At 32.2% G+C, this 13,181-nt stretch overlaps 2 protein-coding genes across 6 annotated transcripts; both read left to right on the top strand.

The window, feature by feature from the left end:
- Positions 1 to 5,532: 5,532 nt before the first annotated feature.
- On the top strand, positions 5,533 to 7,911 carry LOC105794541 (glyceraldehyde-3-phosphate dehydrogenase, cytosolic). Its single transcript, XM_012623762.2, has 11 exons — positions 5,533 to 5,658; positions 5,772 to 5,804; positions 5,913 to 6,013; positions 6,112 to 6,227; positions 6,316 to 6,415; positions 6,497 to 6,704; positions 6,791 to 6,888; positions 6,978 to 7,120; positions 7,215 to 7,298; positions 7,388 to 7,477; positions 7,570 to 7,911. The coding sequence occupies exons 1-11, from the start codon at positions 5,655 to 5,657 to the stop codon at positions 7,619 to 7,621; spliced, it is 1,029 nt and encodes a 342-aa protein (XP_012479216.1). The 5' UTR covers positions 5,533 to 5,654; the 3' UTR covers positions 7,622 to 7,911.
- A 293-nt stretch (positions 7,912 to 8,204) lies between these two features.
- On the top strand, positions 8,205 to 12,252 carry LOC105794540 (pentatricopeptide repeat-containing protein At3g04130, mitochondrial). Of its 5 annotated transcripts, none has more exons than XM_012623761.2 (3): positions 8,205 to 8,444; positions 9,145 to 10,711; positions 11,220 to 11,405. In XM_012623761.2, exon 2 carries the CDS (start codon positions 9,187 to 9,189, stop codon positions 10,699 to 10,701), a length of 1,515 nt encoding a protein of 504 aa, XP_012479215.1. In that variant the 5' UTR covers positions 8,205 to 8,444; positions 9,145 to 9,186; the 3' UTR covers positions 10,702 to 10,711; positions 11,220 to 11,405. The 5 variants fall into 5 exon arrangements, with proteins under 5 accessions (XP_012479215.1, XP_052484417.1, XP_012479211.1 ...); XM_052628457.1 differs by lacking the exon at positions 11,220 to 11,405 and adding an exon at positions 10,839 to 11,204; XM_012623757.2 differs by lacking the exon at positions 11,220 to 11,405 and adding an exon at positions 11,870 to 12,252 and having other exon boundaries at positions 8,206 to 8,444.
- The last annotated feature ends 929 nt before the right edge of the window (positions 12,253 to 13,181 follow it).

The following is a 13,181-nucleotide window of genomic DNA, read 5'->3' as shown; positions in this document are numbered from 1 at the left end:
TACAACCGCTTTCGGTATTTTATATCGAAACGCGTTTGAGTTATGGCATGTATAGGGATTTAGTTATTTTGTATGTTTGTAATGATGATTTTGCTAATGAGTGATGTGTAAGTATTTGATGATGTATGGTCATTAAAATGGTTAAGGATGAAGGTGTTTGTTGTTATGAAAGATTAGGTGATAAATTATGCATGGAAATCATGAAAGGATAAAATTTTGCAAAGAAACAGAATTCAGGCAGCACAGTGACGTGAATTTGAAAAATCACCCAAGATAGTATAAAATGAATTAGAGGGTGAATGATATATGGAATTAAATCTTGTTGAGTCTATTTTCATAGAAAAATAACGGTGTAGCAAAAGGAAATTAAGATATGTGAATTTTAGTAAGATAGGGTCAGAACTGTTTTTGGAGTCCCCTGTTCTGAGTTTAGAAAATAATTACAAATTGTACAAAAATGGTTATGAGTTGAAATTTACATGCTTAGATTCCTTAATGAGTCTATTTTCTGTATAAACAAGTAATAACTTCATATGAAAATCCTACAGTGAGAAAACTTATTTTTAGTAACAAGAGGTCAGAATAGTCGAATGGTGAAACAGGGGAGACTTTAACTAATAAACTGTACTAATTGGCTGAACCAAAAATTCTAAAAATTTTATGGTGAGTAGATATATGAGTCTAGTTTCAGGGAAAATTTACGGAATTAAATTTCTAGTTCTGTAGCTCAAGTTATAATTAATTTAGTAACTGCTGTGCGATTGGACAGATTTGCTGTAAATAGTGAAATAAATTTTCAAACCTAGTTTTTATGCTCCGAATTGGTAAGATAAGCTAAGTAATGCCTCGTGCTCGACTCCGGAAACGGTCTCGGGTAAGGGGTGTTACAAGACTATTAATCCATGTTTGTTGTGGTTAGATTAGAGGAGGAATAGACCCTATTTAAGAGTAGATCTAGCATAATTGAGTGAAGTTGCATGCAATCCTAGAAATAGGATGATATAAATTTACCGAATTAGAGTCAAATCTAATAGGGAGATCCATAGATCGAGTTAATGCGATAATAGAAGTTTTAATTAGAAATTTTTTTTAATTGATCAACCAAGAGTCAGTTGCTCTTACTCTTGAAAGAGATATTAACATAATTTAGGGATTTTTACGAATCAAGATACTAAGTGAATAAATTGTTTAATTCAGATTGATAATGACAAATGAAATCTAGGTGGATTCTTTCCTGAGTATTGTCTCGCTTCTTGGTTGTTAATAGTTTATTTTCCCGATTTGTTCTTTGTCGTGTTATTTAGTTAATTAATTTAGTTAATTTTATTTTTAATCAACTATTCTAATTTGTCGGTTAAATAATAGAAAGACGGTAATTACTAGTACTTTTAGTCTTCGTGAGAATGATATCTGTGCTTATCGTAGCTAAACTATTAATTGATAGGTGCACTTGCCTTTGTCGAATTTTTAATTGGTTTAAGACTGCATCGTATATATAATTATTTATACTTTCTTATGTATTATATAGTTTTTTAGATTCTAAAATTAGGTTAAAAGTGTTATGAGTGTTGTGTTTTTTCATATATTTAATTTTAACTTTTTTTTAACAGTTGTAAGATATTTATAACACTTTAAAATTTACTTGTGGAGTTTAAAAAATTTAGACAGTGTATGAAATAATTTTCTTTTTTTAATATGTCATATAAGACTTATGTCATGACGATTGAGTCTTAATTTGATTGACATGAGTATTGTTGCCAATGTAAAAGAACGTGGGTTCGAGTACGTTAAAATGCATCATCCTCTTATTTATGGGTTAGGGAAATGCTATGAGTACTTTTAAGTATTGTGTTAAAAGGAGCAGATACAAATAAGTACTATAAATAATATTGCTTTGTTTATATATTTTCAGTTTTAGTTGTTGAGGTGTCACAAAGCACTAAAATATAAGATGTGAAGCCTGGATCTATGAAACAGGTGATGTCCAACTTCACGCTCTAAATCGTTCGTTGACATTAAAATAAAATTATAATATGGCGGGCCCAAATGATATCATATTTATTTATTTAAGTTGAAATGTTTATAAGATAGAAAATGATATTTAGAAATAATTGGATAAAATATTATATTTTTAAAAATAGAACAAAAAAATGTTATGGTATTAGTTTAAGCCGGACACTATATTATTGGTAAACTTTTTTTAACTTTTTTATAGATTAATTATTTTTAACAGTTAATATATTATTTAGTTATATTAGATTAATATAATCTAATATAATAAAATAACATATATATATAATACCTTTTAATGGATTCTTTATAAGTATTATATATACATAATTTTTTAAATTTATTTAAATATATTCACATGTCGGATAATTTGAAATAAGTATACTTTTAATTAAAATTATAGATTAAAAAATAAAAATAAAAATATCAATTAAAATTTATTATTAAATATTTAATCTAAATATTTATTAAGAGTAAAATTTATTATAAAAATTAAATACACGAATATTATATTTTATTTAATAAATGTAAATTCGTAAATAATCATTATATTATTAATAAAGTATTCTATAACTTTTCTAGTAATTTCATTTCAAAAAATCTCATTATTATCACTCTATCAGTAAGGCTTAGAGAAGGTCTAAGCTCAGGAGGCTCTAAACATTGTATTTGTATGTCATGCAAGAAATCGAAGTGACTTGACATAGCATGTAGTTATTAGCAACAGAAGCTGTGTAGGTCGACTCATCAACGTGGCAAAACCAACAACCAATGCCCATACACCAAACAGTCGTTCAAGTAGCTAAAACACTGACATGAACATTTAGACATTGTAATGTTCTGAAATTTGAGATCAGATTCGCATTGAATCCACATAAATTTGAATTTTTTAAATATAATATTTTCTCAAAATTTGATGAAATTTAAATCTTATTTGAATTTTTAATTTATTTGGAGACTAAAATAAATTTCTATCTTGTTTTAAGCAAGGTTTTAATTATAAATAGTTTAATCTAATTCAAAGTTTAGGAATGAATTTGAATCTAAATAAATAAAATTTGTTAGATTATTTTAACTTAGAAACTAGTTGAAAGGGCGCCTAATGCTTGGTTGATTTTTTATTGGTTATTTTTAGGGTAAACCACCTAAACTTTTAGGGGATTTTATTTTGGTCACAATTTTTTTTTATAATTTTGTCACTTAACTTTAAGACATTTTTGTTTTAGTCACTTATGTGTTAAATCTTTAATGGCAACTAATTGCATATGTCAAAGCATGTCTACATCATGTTAACACTTTCATTTTGGTTACCCGACTTTTAGGTCGCTTTTATTTTAGTTATAAAATATAATTTAAGTTTTGATCTTGGTAAAAAAAATAAAGAGTAAAGTGAAAAGGGTAGAAACTAAAATAATGCATTAAAATTTGTCAATTTGTACTTGTTTATCTCATAGTTGAAAATTCTAATTTTTTCAATATTGAGAATTTAAATTTTAAAACATTAAAATCAATTAAATAAATTATTTAAAATATTCATCCCTTGATAGAATGTTGACCGATTTGTTACCATAATATTGAAATTAATTGATTTAATCTCCTTCTAAAATTTGAAATTTTATTTTATATTTTCAATTTAAAAGCAAATCAAATAAACCCATCTTTAATAATTGTCTACAAAATTTAAATTTCTTTTCATTATATAATCTTTGAATATTTCATCTAAGCTAAAATCAAAGAAAAAGATGCTTGCATTTGTTCTTTGTTAGGGTAAAGAAGTGATGGAAATAATTATAGGTTTTGTTTGGCATGTAAGATAAAATTAATTAATTTAATTAATTACAATTATTTTTCTTTGCTTTTAGCTTAACATAATAACAATGAAGATCTAAATCGATAATAATAAAAATTTGAGAATCGATAATAATAAAAATTTGAGTTCCCTAGACAACTATTAAAATAAGTTATTTGATTTGATTTTAATTTGAAAATATAAATAAAATTTTAAAATTGAGAAGGAGATTAAATTAATTAATTTAAATATTATAGTAACAAATCGACTTTCACTGTCAGCGATAAAAAAATTCAACAATTGATTTTATAGATTTTGATGTTTTGAAATTTAAAGTTTGAATATTTAGAAAAATTATAACTTTTGACATGGGGTAAACAAATACAATCTGGCAATTTTAATGCATTATTTTAGTTTTTATCGCATTTTTCTTTAATTTTTAATGTTTTTTTTTACCACGATCAATACTTAAAGGATTTTTTTGGGTGATCAAAATGAAAGCGGTTTAGAAGTTGGGTGATCAAAATGAGAGTGAAAACATGATCTGATCAGAGATTTAATGCTTGGGTGACTAAAATGAAAACACCTTAAAAGTTGTGTGACCAATTGGGTACTTCACCCTATTTTAAATATGAGTTCGTACGGTCTTTTCGGCTTTGCCCTTAGGGTTGGACAGTTGAATTGTGCTAAAAAACTAATTGAATCAACAATTGCATCGGATGAATTGATTTTTTATTTTAATATTTTTTAATAAATCATTCAATTAAATCGATAATATGATAGATTCAACTATCAATTTAGTTAGGAAAACCTTGATTTTATTTGGTGATAGATGATAAATGATAAAAGGACAAACAAATTTGCCTTTTATTGGAAATTGGACGAAATACAAAAAAAAGACTATTTCGAAAGTTCCATAATTTTATTTCTAAACGTAAGAACAAGATGATTTCGTGAATATTCTGCCCAAAATTCAAAAATGAAGAAAAACATGGGTCAAAATGAAGAAAAAGAAACAGACAAAGGTCAGGCAAAGAACATGATGAAAGAAGCTATTTTGGATTTTTTTACACCTGCACCCAGACAGTTGAAATTTATAACCGTAATTTTCACGCAGAGTGCGGCTCACGTGAGCCAGCTGCCATGCCCAAGCTCTCATTGCCATTGGGCATTGGGCAACTTTTCAAATCTTGTTTCATTTTTCTTTTTTGACTCCTCTAAAACCCAACGGCTGTGAGCCGCTGAATGTTCAAGAGGCTGAAATTTCCGATTCCCCTTCTCATTCAGGCAAGTGAAGGCTACCGTCTCCAACACTTTGTCCTTAAGCTTCTACCCTATATAAACAAGTGAAATCAGATCCAATTACTGCGCGTGGACATTCACATTTCTAAATCCTAAATTAAATACAGCGGCTAATACAGTAATACTAGATTCAAGACAAATTTTTGAGACACCCCCCCCCCCAAATTAAACACTATATTTTTAGTAACTACAAAATAAATAAAAATATATAGTAAAATGCATTTATTTACTTTCGATAAAATATTTTTCCCTCATGTAATTAAAAAAATATTAATTTATATTAAATCACTCATGAAGGATTAAATCTACAATTTATCTTTTTCTTTGGGTGACAAAACAACGGCTACCATCTCCGCTTTTCTTTTGCCCCAAGGAAAATTAAACCCCTCTCATCACGTGACACGTCACGCTTCACCTAAATTATTTCTTCATCTCCACCCTTTAAATAACCTCACATTGCTCTTTTCTCTCTGCGCTAAATCTCACTATTAAACCTTCTGCTTAGCTTAAAAAATCTTGAATCCGTACTCTCCTACTTCCCTCGTTATCGTCAATGGGTAATTTACTTAATTTCTTATCTTTTTTTTTTTTGGGTTGCAATTATTTGGTTTTGTTAATATTTTTTATTAAATTGAGTTTTCCTAATCGTTCGTTGACTTGATTTAAGCAGCTTCGGACAAGAAGATTAAGATCGGGATTAACGGTAATTATCAGATCTAATAAATTTACTTTGTTAGGGGAAAAATAAGTTAAATCAATGATTAAAATGTTGAATAGATGCTAAGCATGGGAAAAATTAAAAATGGTGCAGGATTTGGAAGAATCGGACGTTTGGTTGCCAGAGTTGCTCTTCAGAGGAACGATGTTGAACTCGTCGCCGTTAACGATCCCTTCATTTCCACCGATTACATGGTATTAACATTTTCAAAAAGCTTTGTTTGCCTCTACTTTTATTATTATTATTATTATTATTATTTTTTGTATTAATTATATTGGCGGGGAAAATGCAGACATACATGTTCAAATACGACAGCGTTCACGGTCAATGGAAGCACCATGATCTTAAGGTCAAAGACTCTAAAACCCTCCTCTTCGGCGAAAAACCCGTCACTGTTTTCGGAATCAGGTAAATGATAGCCATGGAATCTCATTTCAAAGCTATGTTTATCAGTTTATCCCCCATTTTTTTTAATTGTATTGTTTTATGGTTTTAGGAACCCTGAGGAGATTCCATGGGCTGAAGCCGGGGCTGAGTTCGTTGTTGAGTCAACTGGAGTGTTCACTGACAAAGACAAGGCTGCTGCTCACTTGAAGGTTTCTCTTCTTTATATATATTTGCTTGAGTCAACTGGAGTGTTCACTGAAATTGAATGGAATTGATTGTTCGTTTTACAGGGTGGTGCTAAGAAAGTTGTGATATCTGCCCCTAGCAAAGATGCACCCATGTTTGTAATGGGTGTAAACGAGAAAGACTACAAGCCAGAGCTTGACATTGTTTCCAATGCTAGCTGCACTACCAATTGTCTTGCTCCCCTTGCTAAGGTTATCCATGACCGATTTGGAATCGTTGAGGGTCTCATGACTACCGTTCATGCCATTACTGGTAATAAAGCTCCTTACCTTTTATTTTACTAATATCAAAATGGGTTAATGCTTGTATTTAAATAAACAAGTTATTTTGGTCTACAGCAACACAAAAGACCGTCGATGGACCATCAATGAAGGACTGGAGAGGTGGTAGAGCCGCTTCCTTCAACATCATTCCTAGCAGCACCGGTGCTGCCAAGGTATATTTTGAATCTGATTTTGATCAGTTCCTTCTTATTTTGTTATGCTAGTTCTTATATATGTACCCGATGGTATTGAGAATACGTAGGCTGTTGGAAAGGTTCTTCCTGCCCTCAATGGCAAACTGACTGGAATGTCATTCCGAGTTCCTACCATCGATGTATCAGTCGTGGATCTCACCGTTAGGCTTGAGAAATCTGCATCTTATGATGAGATCAAAGCTGCTATCAAGTAAGTTTTATCATAATAACACCATCTGTAGACTCCATTGCCTTCCTGCTATATTATTATTAAATATCTCATCCATGATCTCTAATGATTTCAGGGAAGAGTCTGAGGGCAAGCTTAAGGGCATTTTGGGTTACGTTGAGGAAGATCTTGTGTCCACTGACTTCGTTGGTGACAGCAGGCAAGTTGAAAACAATGATTTTTATTGTTTGTCAATGAGTTCTAGTGTTGTTGCACTTATTTATAACAATTCCCTGAAATGGAACACAGGTCGAGCATATTTGATGCCAAGGCTGGTATTGCTCTAAACAAGAACTTCGTGAAGCTTGTTTCCTGGTACGACAACGAATGGGGTTACAGGTAAAGAATGCTTTCCACTTTATTTCCTTTTTTGAAGTCTATGCCCTTTTTGAAATCCTGGTTATTAGACAAAGCTTGTCTTGTTTTTGCAGTTCTCGTGTGATTGATTTGATCGTTCACATGGCATCCACCAAAGCATGTTGAAGTTTCTTCAAGGCCAGTGAAGAAGTTGTGTTTCTGATCTAAAGAATACGAGGTGTTTGAGAGAAGCTTCTTGTTATATGGAATAAAAAACCCAATGATTTTACCCCTTCTTGCACGTTTACATTTCTGGTTTTGAAGGTGTAGTGAACAAGTTTACCAGTTTGATGTTATGAAGTAAAATGGTGTTTATACATCAATCAAATTAGTGCTGTCGTTTTTTTTCCCTTTTAATTGGTGCTATTTGCTTTCAAGTTTACCTAATTGAATGAGAAGGGATATCGGTTTTCGAATGATTTGGGGCAACCCATTTGGTTTTCTCAATTTCATTTCAGTATCGCAGAAACTATGAATTAGATATGAATGTTCATTATAATTGTGAATTTATGAAGTTTTTTCCTTTACGGAAAAGTAATTGTGAATTTTAATGATTTAAAACGAATAATATTTTGCAAACAGGTTAGGCGAGAACAATGAGCTTTCCTTAAATTATCAAGGCCCAATTTTGTAGTTGGGTCATAATGTACACTAATAATTGGATGGCTAAGATTTATCAATACTTTGTTTTATTATAATTATTATCGAGATACTATCATATGCAATTACCAAAACAGAGAATGCATATGAATAGAAAACTTGCATGCTTTGCTTAGTTGGGGTTGATGGCAGCGTTACGGCAAGCCCATGTAACTGCTTCATCCTTTCTTTCTCTCGACAGAGTTGGTGATAGGCCCAAAACACACATCTACCCCTCGATAGTACATCTCCCAGTGTCCACCCTAAGTGATGGATTTCCAACATCCTCCTAAACCTTTTTTTTAATCAGGTACACTATGTTGCATTTTAGTTTCTTACTTTATTTTTACTTGTATAGCTGCAAATTTAACATTTAAGATTTTTCCTATATATATATATAAACCATTTAAGATTCAAATCGGCAAAACCCAAATCTCAATTTTAATTATTGAATATAATTGCTAAAAGAATACCTTTTTATTTTTTACGAACCCAGACTTTTGAAAATGATTTTAGATTTTCTATATAATTTTTGGAATCCGAGCAATGTCTTAGCCTTATATTACATGTTACTCGACAAGATTTGTCTCTTTCAATTGTTGATTGCATTTTCTGTGCGCGTGATGTTTTTCATGACTTTGCCGCTCATCTTGGGAAAACAACAATATGGATGGAAGATGTTTGATAGAATGCCTAAACCAAAATGGAATTCTTTAATTTCATTTATGCATTGTATTTTTTCTGTCATCAAATTTGTTCACATGTTTGCCGCATCATGGCTGCCTGCATATATGGGTTAACAGAGTAGTTAGCTATGCCAGCATTTCTCACCCAAATTCGGCTTGAAACTAAATAAGTAAATAACAAGTGGTTATTGTACTGAATAAAAGAATAAGGGCTTACGTGGGGAGTTTTCTATAGTTCGAGGTCATATTTTAATTATTTTGCTGTTATGGATTATCGATGAACTAAGTAGAAAGGCTAATGCTTTTATTCATTTGGATATGCAGTTGTAAGGACCAAACTGAATTTTATTTTGAGGGCACTTCTCCATGATGCACCCGTTACAGAACTGCCTTAGAAGTACTTGGTTCCTTGTTAAACCATCAATATTATGTTCCCTTTTCCATGCTTCCCATGAAAGTTCCAGTCTTGCTCTGCCAGTGGAAGCTTCTCACTACACTGGATCAGGTTCCGGAGTCGTAGGACGGTGTGACGTTGACATTCTCGTAAGTAAAGTTCATGCTGGGACCAGTGAGGATGAAGTCTTTCAGTGTCTCGTGAATGATGGAGAATGTAACTCCATACAGCTTTCCCATGATCTTATTGATAAGTTGCTGCGCCGGTTCAAGGATGACTGGAAATCTGCATTGGGTGCTTTTAAATGGGCAGCATCTCGCCCAGACTATAAGCACTCTCATCAGGCATATGATACGATGGTTGATATCCTTGGTAAAATGAAACAAATGGATCGAATGAAGGACTTCTTGGAGGAAATGCGTCAAGGTCACCTTGTTACGATTAACACGATAGCCAAGGTTATGAGAAGGTTAGCTGGTGCAGGGAAATGGGAAAATGCTGTGAGGGTATTTGATGAATTGGAAACTTTCGGATTGAAGAAGAATACAGAGTCGATGAACTTGCTTCTTGACACCCTTTGCAAAGAGAGAAATGTGGAAGAGGCCCGTGAAATTTTCTTGCTGCTTAAGTCACACATCGCACCTGATGCTTACACATTTAATATTTTCATTCATGGTTGGTGCAAAATCAATCGAGTTGAAGAGGCACAATGGACAATTCAAGAGATGAAAGGACATGGTTGTCACCCTTCAGTCATTAGCTACTCAACTATCATCCAGTTCTATTGCTGTCGATACAACTTTCAAAAAGTTTATGAACTCCTTGATGAAATGGTTGTCCAAGGTTGTCCTCCCAATGTTGTTACTTTTACCACTGTCATGTGCTCACTATCAAAGGCAGAGAGGTTTGAGGAAGTTTTGCAAATTGCTTCAAGAATGAAAGCTACCGGCTGTAAACCTGATATGCTTTTTTACAACTGCTTGATCCATGCGCTGGGGCGAGCAGGCCAAGTTGAAGATGCTATTAAGGTTTTTGAGGTAGAGATGCCGAAGACAGGTGTTTCCCCCAATACATCGACGTATAATTGCATGATTGCCATGCTTTGTCATCATGCTCAACAACAGAAGGCCCTATCTCTTCTTCAGGACATGGGGAATTTGAAAATTTGCAAGCCTGAAGTTCAGACATATTACCCCTTGCTTAAGTCATGCTTTAAAACTGGGAAGATAGATACCCTGTTGAGCAAACTATTGAATGATATTGTTAATAAGCATCATCTAAGTCTTGATAGTTCTGCCTACTCACTATTGATTCATGGTCTTTGTAGAGCAAATAGAAGTGAGTGGGCTTACAACTTGTTTGAAGAGATGATTAGAAAAGATATAACACCAAACTATCGGACATGTCGTTTACTTTTAGATGAAGTCAAAGCAAAGAATATGTACGATGCAGCTGAGAAAATTGAAGGTTCCATGAAGAAATTATGAACTTCTCCAAGTGAGCATTTATCTATTTCTCCTTAAATTCTCTGCTTTTACCAGCATCCAAACATAGACTTACAACTGTCAGTATTTGACTGATGCCTTTGTGGTTTTTGTCTGACATATTATGTTATATTTAACAGAATAAACCTGAAAAGCAAAAGAATCAAAACAAAAAGAAAAAAATATCAGCTTGAACTAGATGTACCACACTTATACATCTATTCTGAGATGGTGTTTATATGTATTTCTGAATGGTTGCACATGTGCATACGTGGCTGGATTTGTTTGTGGCTTACTTAATAATTGTTGTTAGAGTTTTGGTTCTGGATTAGTCGGTATGCAGCTGCCTTTACCTAAGGCTGATATAGATAGTCTAGAGAAGTAGCTTTCCATATCTCGTCTTACCACAGTAATGACAGGGTCAATTGGGCACTTTGGAGTCCTAGTATTGGTTACTGCGTTGTTGTGAGCCCAATGAATTAAAAGTGATCTTTTAATCTTTTTTCTTTTTCCTTTTTCAGTTGATACCCAAGTGTTTGCGACTTTGTGTCTCCTAAAGCTACAATTTGAAAAACTTTTTAACACAACTCTTTGCTTGAATTATTTAGCTCATAGTTCAGATTGGATACTTATAAACTGTGTCATTTTCCTTGTATGTGCTTAAGAGCTATGACTTCATTTGAAATAGATATCTCTCCACAATTTTACTTTGTAATCTCAAAACAGTCGAAGAGTCTGCATATGTATGAATAATCAATGAATAGTAAGATTGTTGTATTAGATTGCAGACTCTTATGAACCATTGAGAAACTCTGTATACCTTGTATTAGAAGGTCTGCTAAATCCACATTACCATATTGTATCCTATAAGCTTCCCATCATTGTTCTCGATTGCTGTCTTCAGCAATCTTGGCAGCAAAATCTATGACTGATACAACCATCAACTTGGATATTGAAGGGAATCATTTTTTGTGAATCGTGATTTGTATGAACTTTTAGATCTCATAGTTTAGTTTGACTATGTGGGAAACATTGGGGAGGCAGCATCACATGATCTTTGTCATTAAGTACCAATAAAGTAAGCCTTTTACTGAAAATCATAACCTCGTGATCCAATGCAATTACTACAAAAAGTATAATAAAATAAAGAGCACTACTCTTGGCCCTGCAGGGTGCAAGCAATCATATCCGGGATCCGATCCGAGCCTCGATGGAAATCATCTCTTAAGAGAAGTGAGTAAACCAGTCGAGTCGAGTTAAGTTTCGGATTTCCGGCGGTAGACTTGATACTACATCATGCTGAATAGTGATTAAGGTGAACAGGTCCTTTCACCTTTCACCTTTCACCTTTCACAGTGTTTTAATGCTTGAGATTGTTACATTTTAGGCTTCAGTTCTCATTACCAATGATTTTTACAACCCATAATATGTATTGTATCTCAGTCTTCTTCAATGTCAATCTTGTAAAATATACATTTAATATAGGTGATTAAATGTATCTTAAAAACAAGCATGATACATGAATCATTAATCATGTTCCAATCTGTTACGTCATGTTTATTATGTTTTTTTTTTCGGATTTACTAACATATCGTGTGCGTTGTCCAAATTTGTGCGATTCAGTTTTAACATTAATAGTGGAAATCGAAATTAAAGAAAGAAGAAACAAAGAAACGTTAAAATTGCAGAAAGCAAGATTTATGGTTGGTCATAAAAAGCTAAAATAGGGGCTCATTTCTGTACTTTTACAATGAAATTATCGGAAAAAAAAAGAGAGACTAACAGCGACGTTCATATTAGGGTAATTAGCCAAGAGATGGGTACAACAGCACGTCCAAGGTGGAGCTATTAAGGATAAAAGCCAACGATAATATTAGCCAAAAATCCCGCGTTCTTTGAAGTTAACGACACTTCGGTCTGAAATGAGTGTAGGTTACAGAAATCTATGTGATTTAAGTAAAATTATACCCAATTTTAGCAAATTTTCTTGGATTGATTTATTTAACAATGAAGATATTCTCTTTAAATTTAATTATAACTTATATAAGCAGCATAGTTTTTAATGGGTAATTGTTTAATATATAATTTATAGAGTGGTTGAAAATATGAAAAGTGTTTCATTTATTTATATATTTAATTTTCATTAAACTCTATAAAACTAATGTCACATCTCGACTTGAGTTGAACTTAGGTAAAAAGATAGAAATAATCGAGTTGTTATTTTGGCAGTTGATGGTCACTAAATTAACTATAAATACGATAAAGGCAAGTGCACCTATCAAACAATAGTATAGCTATGGTGAGTAGGGAATATCGTATCTACAAGGACTAAAAGTACAAGTAATTATTATTTTTCTATTATTTAGTCGACAATTTGGAGTAATTATGTTTTAATCTAAATTTACTAAACTAATCTAAATAAGAACGCAACAGAGAATGAATCAAGGAAATAATTGAATATTAACCAATGAGATAGACAATAC

Source organism: Gossypium raimondii, chromosome 3 (genome assembly GCF_025698545.1).
Source record: "Gossypium raimondii isolate GPD5lz chromosome 3, ASM2569854v1, whole genome shotgun sequence".
NCBI classification, from domain to species: Eukaryota; Viridiplantae; Streptophyta; class Magnoliopsida; order Malvales; family Malvaceae; genus Gossypium; species Gossypium raimondii.
Note: the sequence above shows the minus strand (reverse complement) of the source record. Positions and strands in the feature narration are given on the sequence as shown.